The 19,708-nt window shown below is 43.3% G+C and overlaps 3 protein-coding genes and 1 long non-coding RNA gene across 7 annotated transcripts; 3 read left to right on the top strand and 1 right to left on the bottom strand.

Annotated features, from left to right (window-relative positions):
* Window positions 1–170: 170 nt before the first annotated feature.
* Window positions 171–3,145, top strand: LOC115761746 (ATP-binding cassette sub-family G member 5). Of its 2 annotated transcripts, none has more exons than XM_030703644.1 (12): window positions 171–230; window positions 476–643; window positions 729–837; window positions 893–1,083; window positions 1,140–1,284; window positions 1,349–1,814; window positions 1,888–2,005; window positions 2,066–2,159; window positions 2,214–2,352; window positions 2,452–2,643; window positions 2,701–2,887; window positions 2,956–3,145. In XM_030703644.1, exons 2-12 carry the CDS (start codon window positions 584–586, stop codon window positions 3,067–3,069), a joined length of 1,815 nt encoding a protein of 604 aa, XP_030559504.1. In that variant the 5' UTR covers window positions 171–230; window positions 476–583; the 3' UTR covers window positions 3,070–3,145. The 2 variants fall into 2 exon arrangements, with proteins under 2 accessions (XP_030559504.1, XP_030559503.1); XM_030703643.1 differs by having other exon boundaries at window positions 184–230; window positions 453–643.
* Window positions 3,146–3,755: 610 nt separating this feature from the next.
* LOC115761454 (mucin-5AC) lies at window positions 3,756–15,282 on the bottom strand. The gene is made up of 5 exons (XM_030703220.1): window positions 15,243–15,282; window positions 12,172–12,392; window positions 6,099–6,348; window positions 5,788–6,012; window positions 3,756–5,699 (listed from the first exon to the last, which is right to left on the bottom strand). The coding sequence occupies exons 1-5, from the start codon at window positions 15,280–15,282 to the stop codon at window positions 3,964–3,966; spliced, it is 2,472 nt and encodes an 823-aa protein (XP_030559080.1). The 3' UTR covers window positions 3,756–3,963.
* Window positions 7,555–9,559, top strand: LOC115761566 (kinesin heavy chain). Its single transcript, XM_030703354.1, has 2 exons — window positions 7,555–7,671; window positions 7,739–9,559. The coding sequence occupies exons 1-2, from the start codon at window positions 7,669–7,671 to the stop codon at window positions 9,218–9,220; spliced, it is 1,485 nt and encodes a 494-aa protein (XP_030559214.1). The 5' UTR covers window positions 7,555–7,668; the 3' UTR covers window positions 9,221–9,559.
* On the top strand, window positions 10,607–11,027 carry LOC115761568. 3 transcript variants are annotated; one of them, XR_004017747.1, is made up of 2 exons: window positions 10,607–10,685; window positions 10,729–11,027. It is a non-coding gene; the product is annotated as an uncharacterized LOC115761568 (long non-coding RNA). The 3 variants fall into 3 exon arrangements; XR_004017749.1 differs by having other exon boundaries at window positions 10,734–11,027; XR_004017748.1 differs by having other exon boundaries at window positions 10,737–11,027.
* Window positions 15,283–19,708: the final 4,426 nt, after the last annotated feature.

Here is a 19,708-nt window from a genome sequence, read left to right on the forward strand (position 1 = left end):
GAACTTGGCCTCGGACGCCATCTTAGCCAGTTGCGCGCTGCATTGGAATGTGTGTATGTGTTTATGCGCGAGCGCGCCTGGAAGCGCAGAGAGCGCAACGCATTCCACTTGCCAGCGCTTATGCTTCCAATTGGAATTGTCTTGTGGCTTGTGTGCGGATCAGCGACAGTTGGAATTGTGCGCTCAATTGGTTTAGACGTGTGCACGGTTATTATTACATTTTTTTTGTGGTGTGTTGTATTTTTTAAAAACATAATATTACTAATAAAACAAAATAAATAAATATTAATCAATCATACATATTTATAAGTGCATAGTTTTGAATACTCGAGTGAATAAATTCGAAAGAATTATACTACAAATTCTAATACAGCTTGCGCTCTCCCAATCTCTCACTCTTCCTCTCTTCCTCGCTTTCTCTCTCTTGGCTCGCAACTCAACGCTCATGCCAGTGTTGTGCACTGTTTACTTCCAGGCACTGCGAGTTCTTTGAGCCGCTCTTCAACGGCGTACAGCGTGTGAGGCATAGAGCAGAAGAACAACAAACAAAGCTGTTTCCGAAGAGTTATTTTCGTTTTTGGCTATGAAAATGATTGGCAGCGATTACGTACTGGAAGCGCACAACATATTCCACACCACCGAGGCAAGTGTACTGGAAGTGCTTGGAGCTAAATTTCCAATTGAAGTCTTTTGTTTTGGGTCCGCTCTCCTGTGCGCTCTCTTTCCAGGTTGACGGTGGTGGCTGCTTCAATGGTGCCGGCAACTCGGCGCTGGTGCTCAAAGGTGTCAACCTGACCGTGCACAGTGGTGAGGTGATGGCTATTCTGGGCTCCAAGGGTAGGCAGCTCAACTACATAGCGTTCCGGCTCTAAGGCATGCTGTATTTTTTCAGGCAGCGGCAAACGCGCTTTGCTAGACGTCATAGCCAGGCGCGCGGATGGCGCTACCCGTGGTCAGGTGCTGCTCAATGGATCGCCGCTGAGCAAGGCGCTGTTCCAGCAACGCTGCGGCTATGTAACCCAATCCTGCACCTTTGTGCCCGGCCTGACAGTGGCCCAGACACTACACTACACGCCCACCATTGTAAGTGCAGGCCTTATCCTCGAATTTTCATGAGTTAAAGCTGTTGCTTCTTGCAGCTGGGTGGATATTTGAAGAGCTCCAAGGTGCGTCAGGTGCTGGCAGATCTGGCGCTGTCGCAGGTGGCCCACAAGCGCGTGGAGTACTTGAACATCAGCGAGGCCAGACGCTTGGCCATTGGCATACAGCTGGTCCGAGATCCGGGTGAGTCATCTAATCCTAGACTAGTCAATCACATCCGGTTCTACTCAGCTTGAGCTACTTTCAGTCATGCTGCTGCTGGATGAGCCTACGCAGGGTCTGGATCCGTTGAGCGCCTATCTGCTCATCTCCATACTCTCGAATACGGCCAAGAAGACGGGCTGCGGCATTTTGTTGTCGCTGGAGAAGCCACGCTCCGATGTCTTTCCCTTTTTGGATCGAGCGCTGTTTTTGTGCCTGGGCGGAGTTGTCTACTCGGGCGGCACTCGAGCCATGTTGGAGTACTTTCATGCCATTGGGTTTCCATGTCCCCAGTTGGAGAATCCGCTCATGTATTATTTGTGCCTCTCCACTGTGGATCGTCGCAGTCGCGATCGTTTTCTAGAGTCCAGCCAGCAGATTGAGGCGCTCGTCGAGCGCTTCTCTAGAGAAACACCCATCTCCGACGCGCCGCTGAACAACATGGGCTCGGGCAAGGTTCCACTGGCCTATGGAAAGCCCGGTGAACTCAAAGTTTGGATCATGCTCTATTTGTAAGCAATCGAACTAGCGCATCTTTAAAATATTCTTCTGGGAAACTTAGTTCTTATTTATTTTGATTTTTAGAAAACTGCTGGCCTCCACCTTTTCATGTGGAGTGGTCGGTATGAAGACACTCTTCCTCCGTTTGCTGCTCCTGCCCATAGCCATGGCCATTTTGTGGGCCTTCTACACAAATCTTGGCGTGGGTGTTCCTATATACCTCGGGTTTATCTTTGCCTAATACCTGTTCTGAATCTTATAGGATGATGCGAGTGGCTTCTTTACCCGAAATGGCTTGATACTGAATATACTTGGTCTGTCCTATGGCTGCGGCATTTTGACCACCATATCTTTATGTGAGCTATATAAGCTTATCTTAAGTTTCCCAGTTCAAATTCTACGTCTTGCAGTTCCCATTTGGCGCAAAAAGTTCTCGCAGGATACACCGGAGGGTCTCTACTCGGGCACCACGCTGCTCGTTGCCTACAATTCCGTTTCCATACCCTTCTCAGCGGTCTCTGCAGTCTTGGCGAGCTGTGTTATCTACCCGTAAGTTCAGATTTGGTCCCATCTGTATCTACATCTAAACCTATTTAGATGAAGGTCTAGACATCTTTAAAATTCTTTTCATTCTTTATAAATTTGCAGCTTGCTACTGGATACCAAGTTCAATAATGGCACCGTTTTTGCCTATCTCTTTGTGGCATTATGGTCCAGCTTTGTCCTGGCCGAACAGATGAGCATATCCTTTCTGCTGGTGGTTAAGGTGCCCTTTAATGCAGCCATTGCAGTGACCTATGTGCTGGTCATAAGCATTGCCTTGGCCAGTGGCACCGTGCGGCAAGTTGCAAGTTCAGCGTCTGTTGAATATACATTTAATATTACTTGATTCTACAGCTCCTTTAAGGGCTTGCAGCCCTGGCTGCAGGACAACACAAAGGGCACACACACACGTTACGCCTCCTCGCTGCTGCACAGCATCGCCTTTCAGACGCGCAAGCTGAACTGCACGCCCACTGCCTCCGTGATTTGCCCCAAGCCAGCGGACTTTATGCACGAACGCTTGGGCCTGCCCGATCCAGATGTGAGTTAACTATATGACATACATATTCATCTATAAGTTTATTGTCATACTTTCCTTCTTGACTACAGGAAACTATTGATGTGGCTGCGTCCTGCGCTTTTGCCGTGGGCTTGGCTGCCTTCAATATGCTGCTCTATTTATTCCCAATGCCGCGCTGCGTGCGTCAGAAATTTAAAGACTAAGCGCCGCAATTTTAACTGCACTGCACACATTTTAACTAAGCTAATTTATATGATTTAAGATTAACTAAATTAAAATTTAATTAAATACACAAAAACAGGCTTATTTAAATTTACGCGCTAAAAGGGCTGCATTCGTGTATTTGATTTGCCAGCTACGGCTTCGATACCAATATTTCAGATCAAGCATCGATATGCCAGGGCTGCATAGTCAATCAAAGAATCGATAACGACAGCTGCTACATCTTGGCGCGCTTTCATTGACCATTTAAAAATTATTCGTTATTTATTTCGTAACGACAGCAAGCACTAAGCGAAAACTATTATTAATATTAAGCGAAAAAATATTATTTATCATTTTATTTACAAGAAAACTTAAAATTAATAATAATTTCGCAATACAATACAATCGAAAATCATTACAAATACAAATTGTTGAATAGAAATATTTTGTTTGAATTTAGCTGGCTCCAGGTCGAAATGTACTTGTTTTTCTTGAATATTTTCTGTGTTTCGCTTCCTTTCAGTTTAACAATTGTCTAACGACTAAAAATATGTTTGTTTTATTTAAATAACTAGATACACGCATGGAAATTCATTAGAACGCATTTGATTGAATGAATGTACGCGAGTGTTAATGGGTATTCGAGGGCTGTGCGAGCAGCCGAAGGCAATGAAAAATTCGAGCAATCGCAAAATGGGTAGTTTTCTTTCTTCTTCTTCTTCATTTTTTGTTGTTTGTATAAAATACTGTGGCACCTATATTATTGCTGCTGGAGAGGATTGGGATGTTTAGTTGATGCATGCTTTTATGCTATGAACATTCATAGTTTATGATGAAGGAATACAAAATATGGAGCTTGCAGTTAAATGTAGGGGCTGGGCCGGAACTGAAGCTCAGTCCGTGTCATAGTAGGCATAGTCGTAGCTGGTATCCTCATCGGCATGTGGCGGCCGTTTGGATTTGCTTTTCTTATCCTCCTTTTTGCTCTTCGCTGATTTCTTGGGCTCCAAGGCGGAGCTTGTGGTTGGCTTTGTAGTTATTGTTGTCGTTGTGGTTGTGGTTGTTGTGGGGCGTCTTGTTGTGCTCGTTGTGGTTGTGGTTGTTGGGCTGCTGCTCGTCTGTGCGGTCGTCTTCGGACTAGATGGCGCCAGCTGTGGACTGTATTGCGAGTTATACTGCTGTGATGTCTTCTCCGCCTTGTAGATGTCAGCGCGTAGCTTGTTAATGCTGGCAGCGCCAAAGTTTAGCGACTGCGCCGTCTTGAAGAGCTCATCCTCGTCGCTCAGATCCGATTGCTCCTGTTCGCGCTCCTTCTGATACGCCGACTGCTGTTGGCTCTTCAGATGGCTGTGCGCCTGATGGAAGCCATGTGGCTGCCGGCTGACTACCGGAGCGCTAGTCGTGCTTGTCGTGGTACCAGAGCTGGTGGATCTGTTGCGCAGAAACTTGAAACGATTGCGCGGAAAATCATTCTCATATAGCTCCGGATGGTATTGGCCGTCATCTTCATCCACATTGTAGTACGGATTGGCCGTAGTGGTCGGCACCGACTGCGGCGTCACAGCGGATGTCTTCTTGGGACTCGCACTCTGGCTGGGACGCAGCGTTTGCGGTGCCTGATAATAGTTCGTCTCGTAGGACTTCTTGTACGTGGTGGGCTTAAAGGTGGTGGGCGTGTAGGCTTGCGTAGACAACTTCTTGCTGGGATTTGCCGTCGTGCTAGTGGTTGTCGGGTAATAGAACTCATCGTCGGCATAGCGCTGCGTGGTGGCCTTGTAGGTGATGCTGCCGCGGCTGGTGAAGGTACGCGGCTTGGCAGCAGACGAGGTCTTAAACGGCGCCGGCTCCTGACTGCCCACGCGCGTCAACTGTTGACCGTTAGCACGCGGTCGCTGATACTGCGGCTCCAGCTGGGCGGGCTTGCGTGTGGCACCTGATGTGGCCTGGAAAGGCTGGGGCTGCTGCAGCTTCGCTTTGGGCAGCTCGGCAAACTCGTTGTGATTTATGTAGTTGGACTCCTGTGGGCCAAGTTTTTGCTTGCGCGCTGCCACCGTGGGCTTATTATGACGCCTGGTCGTCTCCTTGTCAAAGTCCTGAGCATTCTTGCCCGTTAGCTTGGTCGAGCTGGCGGGTAGCTCCGTGCTCTTGAAGCGATATCCATTGTTCGGATTATACGTGGTCGGCTGTATGCGCTCCTGGGTTTGATAGTCGTTCACTCCAAAACTAAACCGGCTGGTGATGCCGCTGCCCAGACGTGGCGTGGTGCCCGCCGTGGGCGGCACGCTGCTGGGCGTACTGGATTTATGATGTTGCGTGTAGTCCGGGAAGCCTGTATTGTAGGCGGCATGCAGCGTTATCTTCTTCAGGGATTTGCTGGTAGGAGCACTTGTGCTGCTAGTGGTTGTTGTTGTTGCTGTGAACGCGGGTATCTGACTGCTGGTACGCTGTGCCCGCGTGGGCGTGGCACGCGTTTTGCTGGCCGTCTCCGTGGTCTTGCGACTATAATCGTTGAAATCGTTGGGTCTGGAACGGGCAACTACAGCCGGCTCCTCGTCGAATTCACGACCGCCATGGCGATTGGCAAAGAAGTGCGAACTGTGGGAACCCTTGAAGATATCATCGATGTCTTCTGTGGCGGGAAAAAAAGCAGATGCAGAGACAAGCGCGTGATTAATTTGTGTAATAAATTTGAAGATTCCATTGTTTGGATGGCTTACGCTTCGAATCATCGTTGTTGTTGTTGTAGTTGTGGTTGTTGTAGTAGCTGCGCTCGGTGCTGGTTGTTGTTGTCGTTGTTGTTGTCGTGGGTGTATAATAGCTGGTGATGGGTCGCCTGGTTGTTTGCGTGCTGTCCGCACTGCCACTGGACGCTGTTTGCCCATAATTATGTCTGGGGCGCGACTTTTGATCGCCGCGATTCTCCTTGGAGCGACGCACATCACCTGCAATCAGGTCAAATGTTTATAATGGATGCGAAAAATAAATAATACATTATAATTGGATAATTATGTCTGAGCATATTGCTGACCACTTTCGGCGCGCTGCAAATGGAAGGTGCCCTCCTCTTCCTCGCCCTGGTTGGGGCTCTTGCTCTCCTCGCCGCCGCGATATAAATCGTTTAGATTGTTGCCATCATAATATGCCGGTGCCTTGTCACAGTCGACGTCCGCCCAGTTGGCGCAGATCTGTAGCTCCTGATCGAAGGCAGTGCTATTTGGGCAGAGGAAGCGATAGTCCTGCACCTGTTGGACAAACGAATTAACTCTTCGATGTGAGAGCTGCGCAAACAGTAAACGGCATTAACAGCATTAACAGCGTAAGCACATAACCAGATCAACATGCAAAATTCAATTTAATAAGTGGGCAAAATTAGTTTCAAGCTATTTTTTGTTTCTTTTGTCTTTAGGTTATTGAGAAAACCAGCAACAACCACAACAACAACAACAACAACAGCAAAATCAATCACAAATTACTTGAGAATCTATAAATTGTTTTCCAATATGATTTAAATAAAGTGATGCATTATTTTAGTCACATAAAATGCAGTATAGAGACATCTTATATAAAATGAAGAATAGGTCAGCAAATCCCAACAACTATAAATTGTATATAAATAGACATATTTTGGGAATTTTCTTCTAGATTTTAAAAAGTTTTTTTTTTTTTAACAAATTTAAAGTGTTCTGAATATTTGTTCAATTATACTTTTTTAAGCCTGTCCAAAACAAGTTTTCATTTGTTTTCTCTAAACACTTCAACGGATTTTTTTAACCAATTTTAGTCCCAACTTAACAAACTCTATATAAAATTTAAATTTTACAATTTAAATTTTCGTTTTATTAATAGTTTATTATATATATTAAATTTATATATGTACTTATATATTTAATATGTATGATCGACGAGCTCACACAGACGGACAGACGAACGGATGTTAAGCTGGTGAAAAATATATATACTTCGACTTCATAGCCAAAGCATAAATTTGCATGTGTGGATACAAAGGTTAAGAGGGTTTTTTTTAATGGGTACAGGGATGCAGGTTCGAGTCTCGGACTGGTTCGAAGTCAAACGAAGGCCTTAGGAGCTTTGATAAATTGTGTTTATTAGTTTCCAGCTATATTGAAAACTAGTAATAATTCTATTGATGTATAAGAAATACATTCGCTCAAAGATATGATATCAGTGTGCAGGCATACTTTACGATCTCGAAAGATGTCGTTGCGCATATCGTGACAATGTATACAATACATCGACGGCAAGGTTTTGACTTTAACAAGCCAAAGGCCGTTGCCGAACTTTGGCATTTGTGTGTGTTGCTGTGGCACTTGGCATTTTAGTGGCATCCGGCATCAGCAGCAGCCGTGGCAACCATTGGCAGCGGCGGCAGCCGTGGTAGACGTGGTAGGCCAGGTGATGCTGTGCACACATTTTCTGTTAATTGAAGTGAACGTTCTCGATTCTTGTCTCTGTGTAGACATAGTTACAGAAGCAGTAGGCTAATTGACAACTCAAAATCCATATGTATAGTATAGTTCAATTCGATACCACACAAAACTCGTACCATTGTGGCCTGGACCTAATTCATTTCGTTAAACATGGTAAGAGAGGCAACTGGTTGCCGCTTGCTGCATGCCGCAACTCAATGCCGCACAATTCCTTCCATAGGCTAAAATGTATCTTTTTCGCAAATTGTCTGAGCTCAGTCAACATCAATCGGACGTCTGTGAGGAGGCCATCGCGAGTGTTCTGGATGATGTGCTCAAGGGTAAAACCAGCACAATATTCAACTATGGCAACTGGCCCGATTATGGCACAGCCATAGAGGATGATCGTGCTATCAAATTGGATATGATCGATCGCATTCTAAATAATTTATTTAGCCACGTCTATACCATGGAGGTGACCATGGAAATTAACATATCCATCAAGCATATGCAGCACTATGTAGTGCAAGACCGGTTGGTCCATAATATCGGATCGGATGACAATGACTGCTTGACGGAGGCACGGGAACATTTTGTTGCCTCATCCCATGATGTTTACATGTATATAGAGAAGGTCATTGGACAACTGCAGCAGCAGCAGCAGCAGTCGGATCACAAGATGACAGCCAATGACTATCCCTATGCTCTGTTCACGATATGCGTGAGGCAAACCAATCTGGAGCAATCGATGCACCTGCATGGCAGCCTGCAGCTAGTCCATCTGATGTGTGTCCAACAGCCGGAGATGCTGCTACAACTGGCCACACCGATGGCCTCACTGCTGAGGATCATCAGTGCGCTAGCAGGCAATCCGAAAACCCATCTCAGGTATTACAATATACGGCTGACACGAATCCTAAAGGATTTGCTGGGCGAGGATGAGACCACAATTATTATTAACTATACAACTGTGCCGGATATACAATTGGATACGGTATCGGCAATTGGTTGCGCCAAAATCTGGAAGGCCCTCTATATGAGGGAGCGGAACAAATGCCATTGCCTGAGTGAAAAGATGTTTAGCCTGAAATGTTGGAGCGGCAGCGGTCGCAAATTTCAGCTGTTTGAGCTGCTGGAGTTGCTTAAGATCAGCTGCAGCAGCTCCCAGCTGGAATTAGGGTTCACAGGCAGCAATCAGCGCAGCGCCTTTACCAAATCAGATCCAACCTCCATTCAATTCTATGATAAATTTCTGCAGGAACAGGAACAGCTACTCATTAGCTGTGACAACGTGCTATGCGAGGAGCAACGCCAGCTGTGCGCCCAACTGAAGCACATCAAAGCGGATGCGGCAGCCAGCTTTGGGGAGATGCTGGAAATACAGCATATACTCGCACAGCTGACACTAAATTTCGAGCAGAATAACCAACAGCTGGAGCAGAAAAATCAAATGTTAACCCGCCTGAATTTGCTCCTGGCCGAGGCCAACAAGAAGGTGCAAAAGCAACGGCTCGTCTTTCAGCGCAAACTGGCCATGTATTCAGAAATGTTTAAGAGCCTGTGGTCAGAGCAGCGGTTGGCGCTGCAGCTGCAGGAACAGGAGCGTGAGGCACAGCTATCCAAGATGTTTGATACCATCTTCCATGAGCTGCATAGCACGCATCAGATGAATCAGTTGGAGAGCAGCGAGCTGCAGCGACATTGCGCCAAGTCCGGACGTTAGATCTCTCCACCCCTCTCTCTCGCTCTCTATGTGACAGACAATTGAAACTGAAAACGTACCGAACGCTCTTTACACTTAAAGGTCACTTTATACAGAGAGCAAATGCTGCTTTTTCTTTAACTTTGGCCTTAGCTACAACTGCAACCGGCTGACAACCTGGCAGTCACGAAGTCTCATCAGTCCCATTGCAACCCGCACCCCGCATCCACCAGCCACCGTCCACCGACTACGACTGTTCGGCGCTGGAGCTGCAGAAGATTTGCCATTTAGCCGACAGCGGCAACCAAACGAAAGATTTTACAAAAAGGCGTCCGCAAGTAAACGGAATCAGACGTTTTCTCGGTTTCCCTCTTTTTGTTTTTTTTTTTTACTTTTCGGAAGAGGCCCCAACGGCGGGAACATTAAATTCTATGCCTTTTACAAAGACATGAATATGCAGCTAGACTGTACTCAGACACGTGCATCTATATCTATTAAAATTGAATCAATTTTAACTTATGCTAAACATCTTTTTGGTGGTCGCCGGTTCGAATTCCCAACTATCTGGACTGAAGACTATGGATAAACTCAGATTGTTTGCAGTAAAACCTTAACTTAATATCGAAAAGCTGTATCCTGCACCGCAAGCATCTCCGACTCCTTAATTATATGGATTCTTAATCAGCATCAATAGCCGATTCGATTTAGCCATGTCCGTCTGTCCGTCCGTATGTAGGAACGCAAGGATCTGAGAACCTCTAGGAGCTAGGGACTTAAAATTTGGAATGAAGTTCCTCCTAGTGCCCGCGCAGTACGAGTTTGTTTTCGATAATTGAAAACTGATCCATTTCCAAGTAATCGATAAAAATATATATCGAAATCCTTTTTTTGAGCCAAACAAAATAAAAGTTGTTAAGACAAGAACTTCATTTTCGACCGATCTATGACAGTTATATGATATAGTGGTCCAATCCGACCCGTTTTGACATTTGTACTGCCTGCCACAGAAAAATTGACCTATGTAAACATTCATTCGGCCGGCTCCGATATATTTACTGCCTGCAATAGAATTACGGAACTGTGCAAAGTTTCAAGATGATATCTTAAAAACTGAGAGACTAGACTGCATAGAAACAGACAGGACATGACAGTATCAAACAGGTTGATGCTGAACAGGAATATTTATACTTTATGGGGTTGGAGATGTCTTCTTCTATGTGTTAATCTCATACAAATTAGTTTCAAATGCGGAAGCTTTAAAAACTGATTAAAACGTTTGCCGGAAAATTTCTTTCTTTTTGCCTGCTCGTCAACGTAACAAATCAATTAGTATCATTTTATATACTAAATATATTGATATTATATATAATAGAACTCTATCGTTAATAAAAGCTTTACAGCGTATTCTGTACATTTCCTAAATTTGATTTTAGATGTATGGTTGATTCACTAAATGCGCACCTTTGCAAGGCACACACACCTTGGGGTAACTTGATAATATGCTTGTTACACTCAATAAATAAATATAGTCTAGCAGGTATTCCCCGGCTTTGCCCGTGGCAAGATTTACGCAAAGGAGTGAAATTTGAGACCGATCGGATGGCAAACAAAAAAAGGCTACCATTTGCCAAGCGGGCTTTCTCAAAACCCCATCACATAAGGCAACTACAGCTAAGACAAATAACTGTATATATTATATTTAAATTAATTTAATAAAAATATTTATATTTTCTGGTAAAATAAAACATTTCCTTAATCTTTTAAGATCGCCTGGCTGGTCCAACGGACATGATAACCCGGCAAAGCAGCGCAGATAAGCAAAAACAATGTAACTTTGAAAGGCATTTCGAATAACTGAGTCCCTCTGATAGGCACTCTTATATTTATACACCCCAGTCCAAAACTGATGTAATTAAACACTAATTCGGTTTGTTACAACTTTTATACCGTGACCTCCTTTAGAAACGTATTAATACGGGTATACTGGTTATGTCCAAATGTATGTAACAGGGAGAAGGAGGAGACTAGCTGACGATCCAAAGCTGGGGCTAGCCATGTCCATCTATCTGTATGTAAGAGCTTGGCAACCTTAGGAGCTACACTTGGAACTTTTGTACCCTGAACCCATTAGAAATGGGTAAAAGGGATATAATGTAGTTGTGCAAATGTATGTAACAGGGAGAAGGAAGCATCTCCGAACCCATAAAGTATATATATTCTTGATCAGCATCAACAGCAGAGTCGAACGCGGGATCTCTCGCGCAGTCCTAGTTTGTTTCCGATAATCTATAGAATGCACTTTTTCCAAGCAATCAATAAGAATCGATTTCGGAATTCAGTTTTTTTTTAGAGATTTAGAGCCACTAAATTTAACATGTAGCTTTCTAAATTCTATCATCAGCGTTGCCATTGCGATTGTTGTATGTGCTGCTATTTGAATTCATGTTTTTCTCGCTGGCAGTCAACTGTTGCTATGGTTGCTGAGTAGAGATGGTGGCAAATAGCGCGGTATGTTGCGAGTTCGATTCCAAGTGAGGAAACTGCTTTTTTGTAGTAAATATATTTTAATTACTGCTAAAGCGAATGAGATCGGTACGCAAGCTGCGGTTTTGGTAAAAGAGAGTACTTGTTTAATTCTTTTTTTTTTCATTGCCTACAAACAGTTGCTGTAGGGTTGTTGACTACAGACGGTGACAAGTAGTGTAGTATGTTACGAGCTTGACTCATATGGAGGGAATTATATATTTTGTATCCGCTTGTCGAAAACTCCCGAATAGAGCCTCTTATAGCCTCTATGCCCTATAACCAACACTCCATTCTCTATACCATATACTCTATACTTTTGTCCTATGGCTTATTCCCTAACTTAAGCCTTCTTTTATATTTGCCGCATTTTTGCCGCAGCCGCTGTTTTTGTTTTTGTTGTTGTTGTTGCTGTCTTTACCTGTCGCCACACCCGCCACAACACTTACCCCCACTCCGGGCAGCTTGACACAGACATGAAACATCTGACACTGCGTCTCGGGATCGGCATAGTAGCCGCCAAGTATCTTGTCACGGCATGTGAACTGCGTCTTGGGCATATTCTGCAGACTGTACGTGGGCCAGGGCCTGCCAAAGACATCCTCATCCTCATCCAACAGCTGCGCCTGTTGCCCCAGCACATTGGCCCACAGCATGGCCGTTGTTATGGCTGTAAAGACGTAGAAGAAATCGTGAATTAAATCTTCAAATAAACAAAAAAAATAGTTGGAAACTCAAGTGGTGCAACGATCAGTGGGGCAGTAGCAGCTCGTCTGACCTTCAGCTTGATGTGGCTCGCACTCGCAACACTTTCGCTTGCGAGGCACGAGCAGAGGCACATGATTTATGCGTGTGTCCGTTTGTGTGTGTGCGTGTATGTATGTACCTGGGTACTTAATGATGCTCAAGGCTGACGCTATCTAAGTTCTGTGTGCGTGTGCGCGTGTGTGTGTTGTTTTTTAATCTCTTTTTGTTGTTTTTATATATTTGACAATTGATGGCTTTTTGATACAAAAAGACATCGTTAAGACCGCAAATATTCCCACCGCGATATTTGTACACTTGTGTCAATTCGGCTGCCAAATTGGCCACAAAAAACACATATGTATACCCAATATGAGGGTCAAACAATTAAAATGCCATGTCAATCAAATGTTATGGATTACCAAAGCGGAGTACTACACTCGACAAAAAAATGGTTAGCCGTCTTCTTACTAACCTTTAGATAATTGCACAAAAATGAATATTTTTTTCCGCAGTTTAACAAAATGTTTTTGTTTTTAAATTAATTTTTCTGTTATCCAGAATAATTAACATTTTTTTCCAATGAAAACACTTTACTTAACTTAAATGTCTACTAAAAAAAAATTTTTTTAATTATTAAAAAAAAATATTGAAAAAAAGATTCTATAATTAATTTCTTGTTTTTAAACAAAATTTTCTGATATGTATGCATGTATATTTTTTTCAATTAAAGCATTATTTATTTTTAAAATAAAAACTTGTTTAAAAAAAAATAGCATAAAAAGCCTGAATTATAAAATTAAAAAACTATTTTTGCTGAAATTAGAAAATTTTCATTTCACAGTAACTTCCCAAATCTAGCCAAACATTTTTTGTACTGCACCGAAAAAATAAAACAAAAAGAAACCTGAGTAAATGTGGGTACATAAAAAACCACTTCTACTCCGTGACTTTAAAGCCACCGAACGCCTAATTACCATGACGTCCATATGTATATGACTTATGGCTGGCACTGTTGCTGGCTTACAGTTTTTTTGCGGCCACTGTTCTTACAAAATGCAAGCGGAAGATGCGCTTGCTGCAATTAAGGCAATTGCACTGGCAATTGCAGAACCAATGCTAATCGCCTTGGCTGTGGCATCGTCGGCTTCGTCTGGCCAGGCACAAATTGCAGTCAAATTCGCTGTCGGAGTGACTGACTAGCTGGATGGCTGGCTGGCTGGCTGGGATTATGCAATCGAATCGCAGAGCCTCATTCATCATCTGGCGAATATATACAAGGCACTGGAGAAAGAGAGAAAGATTCCGTCTTGTCGTGCCTTTTAAAGATTCGCATTTAATTCAAATGAATTTCATTTTCAATTCCCCCAAAACTTTTCCCTGGCTTTGTTTTGGGCAACGCTGTGAACTATGACTGGGCAGATGATGCCCGATTGCGGTTTGAGGCTTGAGCTTTTGTCTGGAGTGTGTTCGCTTTTGTTTTCCTTAGCCTATTCAAAACCAATTTGAATTCCTCGTTTCAAGACCAGACAAGTGAGTCGCACGCAGCTTCCGTGGAGGCGTCCGTTAAAGAGACTTATAATAAATTTTACATGCGCATATAATTATCTTGGGCCTGACCCAATATCCGTTAAGTATAATTGTTCAGATCCATTTATCTTTCTCATTTCGGCCAGACGGTTACCTGGAAGCATCTCTTGGCGAAATTCACAACTAATTGGACTCGGGCATAGACAAGCTTTGATAGAAACTCCCATAAACAGATGCTTGGTTACGTTAATGTGCGGACCTTGAGTCAATGCATAATTTCCTATTATGAAAGATTAAAGAGGCAGCGCCAGCTAATGATCATGCGAATTAGTTATCGAGAGGAGATGAGCTCTGCCCGATGTGATTTTCGGAATGCGTAATTAAGCCAAAAAGGAAGGTTAATATGATACGTGACCAATGGGCCAGAGTCCCTAATGATGAATGCCATAAGGAAACGAATTCAATTGTTTTTGATGCAATGTATGAGCAAACTTATTTTCAAGCATTATATCAGCTAGTTCTATTGAACATTATTTTGTGTCAAATAAAACCCGCCATAACCACAATTTAACACAATCAATAATAATTAATAGTCCAATTCACTCAAAAAAAAAAAATATGCGTGTTTTGTTTGCATTAAAGTATTTCTTTTTTTTCAATTGAAATAAAACTAACTTAATTCAAAAGAACTTGAACTCCTCTAACGCATTTGTTCCATTTCTACATAGAACAGAAATTTATGCATTTATTGCACTAAAATATTATTAATTTATTATATTTAGATATTTTTTATCAAATTTGTTAATGCAATTTTAATAATATATATATATATATATATTGAATCTCAATCCTTTATTATTATTATCTTTTTTCAATTTGGCCCAATTATTTTCGATCAAATGTGTTTTATTCATTGTGATTCCTAAAAAATAAGATAAACTTTTTGTAAGATATTGATTTCCGCCTCTCTAAATATTTCTTTTAAAATATCATCAAAAATTTTATGTATATGTTACTTAAAAACTTCTTGACTTTTCCGCCACTTTTACATTGTATCATACTTTCATATTTAATATTTTCATATTATTTATTAACTATTGTGTTAGAATGGAAAATCTTGAAATAAGCAGGTAAAACAATTCAAATTTCTTAATATTTAAATATTTTCGTTTTACTCAAGTAACAAAACGAAACTAAAACATTTTTAATATCTTTTTTTTTTCCTTATATGCTTTTAAATACTCACCCAACAGAAAGGCGCACATATGATAGCTAATGTTCAACATGGCGCTGTTCCTAACTAATTAATCCAAGTCGAGGCGTATATCCACAGCCGAAATTGTAATTTATTATAGTACTCCAAAAGGTTATCCAAAGTGCTTAAGCTGCTAGTTAAAGTAGATATTCACATGGAATGCACTGTAAACAGACAACACAACAGCACGCAGGCAAATCATATAAATACGGAATATTATAAGACGCACAAGTTGTTGTTGTTTTTTTAATGGTTTTTCGGTTGGCCCTTTTTATGTTTTTCTTCTTCCTGTGTATATTTTTTAGATATCGTTTTTGTTTTTAAAATTTAACACAAAATCAGCGAGCGATTCATTTTCATTATGTGAAACTGTTTGTCATGCCAGCAGCGCTCATGTAGAAAATGAGCATAAAAAAACTACCGACAATAATCGAAACGAAAATTCTGCTGTTTTATGCTCGTCTTCTCCTTCTTCTTCGTCTTCGTTTCGTATGTAAATGCGTAAAGATTTGTGTGTTTCGCAAGGTGCGAAAACTACGGAAAAGCCATTTAGAATGTGCAGCGAAACGTTGAAGACAGCCAAATGCGAAGACGAAGACGAACTCTTTGCCACTTGACTGGGCAAACAGGCAGACAACAAAACACTCAGTCACCGTCACAGTCACAGTGACAGTGACAGTCACTGTTTTGTGCTTAAAGCTGTTACTGATTGAACTACGAACCGCACGAGACGAGCCAAACGAGAGGCGCTGTGTTGCGCGTTTTGCGACTTTATCGTTAACGTTGTCGAAGCGAAATGATTTCTGAAAGCGAAAGGAAAAACCACTTGGGCCTCATCAGCAGAAGCGGCCAAAAGCAGCAGAGCAAAAGTCGACGACGGCGTCGGCGTTGGCATCGGCAGCGCACACACGAGTCGCATCGTCGCATCGCGTCGCTGCTAGAAGCGCCGCACGACTACAGCACAAAGTTGGACTCTAACTGGGCGCATGTGTCGCATGCTTAACGCACATTACGCATACGCAACGTGTGACACTTGCGCATTGTTTGAGCGACAGCCCAGTTGCAGTTTTGGCATCGTTTGTCACTCACTTACGTCAGCTGGCGGTAGGCTGTAGGCCTTCTCAGCCGATGATTATGAGCGAGTACGACCGCACTCCCACCGCAGCTCGGCTGCAATTACATGCATGTGGCTTGCAGCGCGCCGCATCTCGGTTGCATCTTCCGCTGGTATTATGTCATAGTTAGTCATGGCGCGGCGGCATTGTCATTTACTCTTGCTGCTGCCGCTGCTGCCACTGCTGCTGCTTATGTCGGGCCAAAAGTCGCGCTGCTGCCGCTGCCGCTGTCGCTGCCCTCGGCAATCCGGTTCGCGTATATGGGTGAGTAGAGTGTGGCACAGAGTGTGGGGAATGCGCGGCATTTGTTGCAGTGTGGGAATTTGCACGCCCGCAGAGATCTTGCAGATTTTCTGTTTTTCTTCTTTTGTTTTGTTTTTTTTTTTTTTCCTATTTCTTGGGCGTTGCTATTTAGATTTTTGTTTGCCGTTTTGATTTGTCCAAAGGCGGCAAATGAAGGCGGCTCAAAATGCGCCTAATGTCCATCAAAACGTGGCCCTAAACTGGCAGCTTGGCATTTCAAAGCTGAGCTGGGGCTGCCGGAAAATGCTCAGCAGCACTGAAAAGCAAAAAAATGTCAACTGCCTGCTCCAAAGTGAAGACGAGCCTTTGTGACTTGTTGACTTTCAGCCTGGCAGCTTGGCATATGGCCATGTGCTGACTAGTTGTAGCTGTGCCTGCAGCTCGCTTAGCATCATTTTATGTTTTTTTTTTTTCTAATTTCTCGGCTCATGTTCAGAGTTCAGCTGCAATGATTGTGTAAGAGTTTGCCTGGTCGTTTTGGTTTTTTTTTTTTTTTTTTTGTGGGGCTGCCTAGAAAAACATAATAAATGTTCAATTTATTTTTGCTTGGCCTACGTTTTGTGTCATCTGCGCGCAAAGAAAGGCTATGACTCACGCGATGCTGTTGCCCAACTGCGTGGGAATGTCTAATAACTAGGAAGTGTGCAGTGGACACTGTAAAACCAAAAAAAAAAAATTGAAAAATATTAAAGTGACTAACAAAAGACTTAAGACACGAACTCGATTTTCCTGTGGCATTACACAGCAGCTTAGGCATAATTCTAATTAGCGCTCGCTTTCAATTAAATACACATCAATTTGTATGGCCTCCGCGTGGACTGACATTGATAAATGCGCCACGATTTTGTTGTACAACTTGGCAGCTACAAGCAGCTCAATGGCTGGCAAGTGGTAAAAGGGTCTTGCGGCAGCAGCATCAGCAACAACTCGTTAAGAATTCCAATACATTTGCCCCGTAAATTATTTAATATTTCTCCTTCTTCTTGCTGTTGTTGGTATTTTTGTGATTATATAAGCGGCTGCTAGAGTGCAGTAAAAGTGCCGAAAGCATTTGCAAAATGTGTGGGAGCCACAGCCAATGCAAAATGCATGCAGACATTCACCAGCAGCAGCATCAACAACATCAACAGCAGCAGCAGCAGCAAAAGTAAATTTCAATTAAGCTGAAGATGCGCGGCGCAGGCAAGCGCCTGGCTGGCATTTGCTGGCGCGCCAAAAATAATGCCAAAAAGTTAGCAGCAGGCCGACTAACAAGTCGAGGATGGAATGGAATGGAATGGCAATGGGAATGGGGTTGGGAGCTGGGAGCTGGGAGCTGGGTGCTGGGTGCTATGTGCTTGGCAGCTTCAGCTCTGGAGCTGGGCATTTCAATTGCAATTGCTGTCTGGGCCCATTGAGTAATTGTGCAGCAATGAGCATGGGCATGTGTGCGGTTGCCAGCAGATTTTCCGTTGATAAAGTGGAAAAGCTCATAATAAGAAATCACACACACACACAGAGACACATACCCAGAAAACATTTCGCATGGGCTGAGATTTGGTACGCCTGCACGTGGCAAATTCAGTCGCAGCTGTGCAATTTACAGTTTATGATGCGACAGCCGCTTGCGAAATGGCTGAACGCAAGCGCGGCGGCTGGTAACGGGCACAGGCGCAGGATTGGGTCAGCCAGCCGGCCAGTCAGTTGGTCAGTCAGTCGGCTAATTTGACAGTTGGTCAAACGCATGACCATTGCAAAACTAAGAAAAAATGTACAGATGCGGGGTTTTATTTGCACATTAAACAAAAAAATGAAAGACTTAGGCAACGAACTTGTTTTAATAGACTCGCTTCTGTCATCTTAATTTGCGCTCATAGACTGGCCAAACTGAGACAACAACCGAGCAATAAGCACATACATATGCTTAGATAAAGCTGCATTCGAGTCATTTTTTTTTTTTTTGCATTTGCATTTGCATAAAATGCGCATTAGGCTTCACCCCCGCCATTAGGCGGCAGCAGCGCGAAGGCGCAACTTGTGCCGAAATCTTTCAAGACGAAACGTGAGAAAATGTTATAGACAACTGCAGTTGCCAAGTGCTGGGCCATATAGACAGCGGCGCGGTGCCTAAGCTGAGGCGAACAACAAAATAAATAAAATATAAAAAAAAAAAAGATAAAAAATATTTTTGCAAATTATGGGAATGGCAACGGCAAAGCTGGCGGTGGCGGTGGCGGCTGATTTCGCCAAGAATCCGGCGCGGCGAGTTGCAGATGCTGCAGCGACACCCAGCAGCAGTTGTTGTTGTGCTATCTGTGACTAATTGCATGGCCATACAAATGCACTTTTCGTAATTATTTGCAACAATGTTGGAATATGTGTGGAATTATTCATTGTAATCATGTTAATGAGCTTTCAGGCCAAGACTTTTGATACTGGCCATTGTTCGTGGATCTGCTGCCGCTGCTGCTGCTGCTGCTGCTGCTGCTGCACTGACTGTCATTTCCTACTGAGCCAGCTAAATGCCAGAGCGCTATGCTCTCCAGCTGACCAGGATGTGCTGTGTGGCACACAAATTATGCGCATTTATTAAGACAACTTTTTTTATATTCTCTTATTCAGTTTATGTTAATTCAATTAGACGCCATTTGCAGCAGTTGCTGGCAACTTTTGTCACTCAGTTGCAGTTGCTGCCTTTGCCTCGGCTGAACTCTGCGCCTTCTGCTGTTGGTGTCTTCTTCAATTGCTTTGCCGTTTGCCGCGGGCACAAAACATTTTTGCCAGAAAACGTTTTTGAGGTGCGCCACTTGCTGATCGTTTGTTTGGCTAAAACACGACAACAACAGACAACAGCAGCAGAGGCAGCAAGCACAGCAACAACAACCTCGGCAACAACTCTCGTTTGTTGATTTATGCGTTTTGCAGCATTTAAATTGGCATTTATGTCAAATGGCGGCAAGTTATAGTTTTTAATACATTTCGCATTATTTGTTTTATAAGCGTCCTTGAGCACGATCATAAGCCGCTGCTCAACTTCGACACTTTTCCAGCAGCATCCAA

The sequence above is a fragment of the Drosophila novamexicana genome, unplaced genomic scaffold (assembly GCF_003285875.2).
Source record: "Drosophila novamexicana strain 15010-1031.04,08,12 unplaced genomic scaffold, DnovRS2.1 tig00000485-arrow-pilon, whole genome shotgun sequence".
In the NCBI taxonomy this organism is placed as follows: domain Eukaryota; kingdom Metazoa; phylum Arthropoda; class Insecta; order Diptera; family Drosophilidae; genus Drosophila; species Drosophila novamexicana.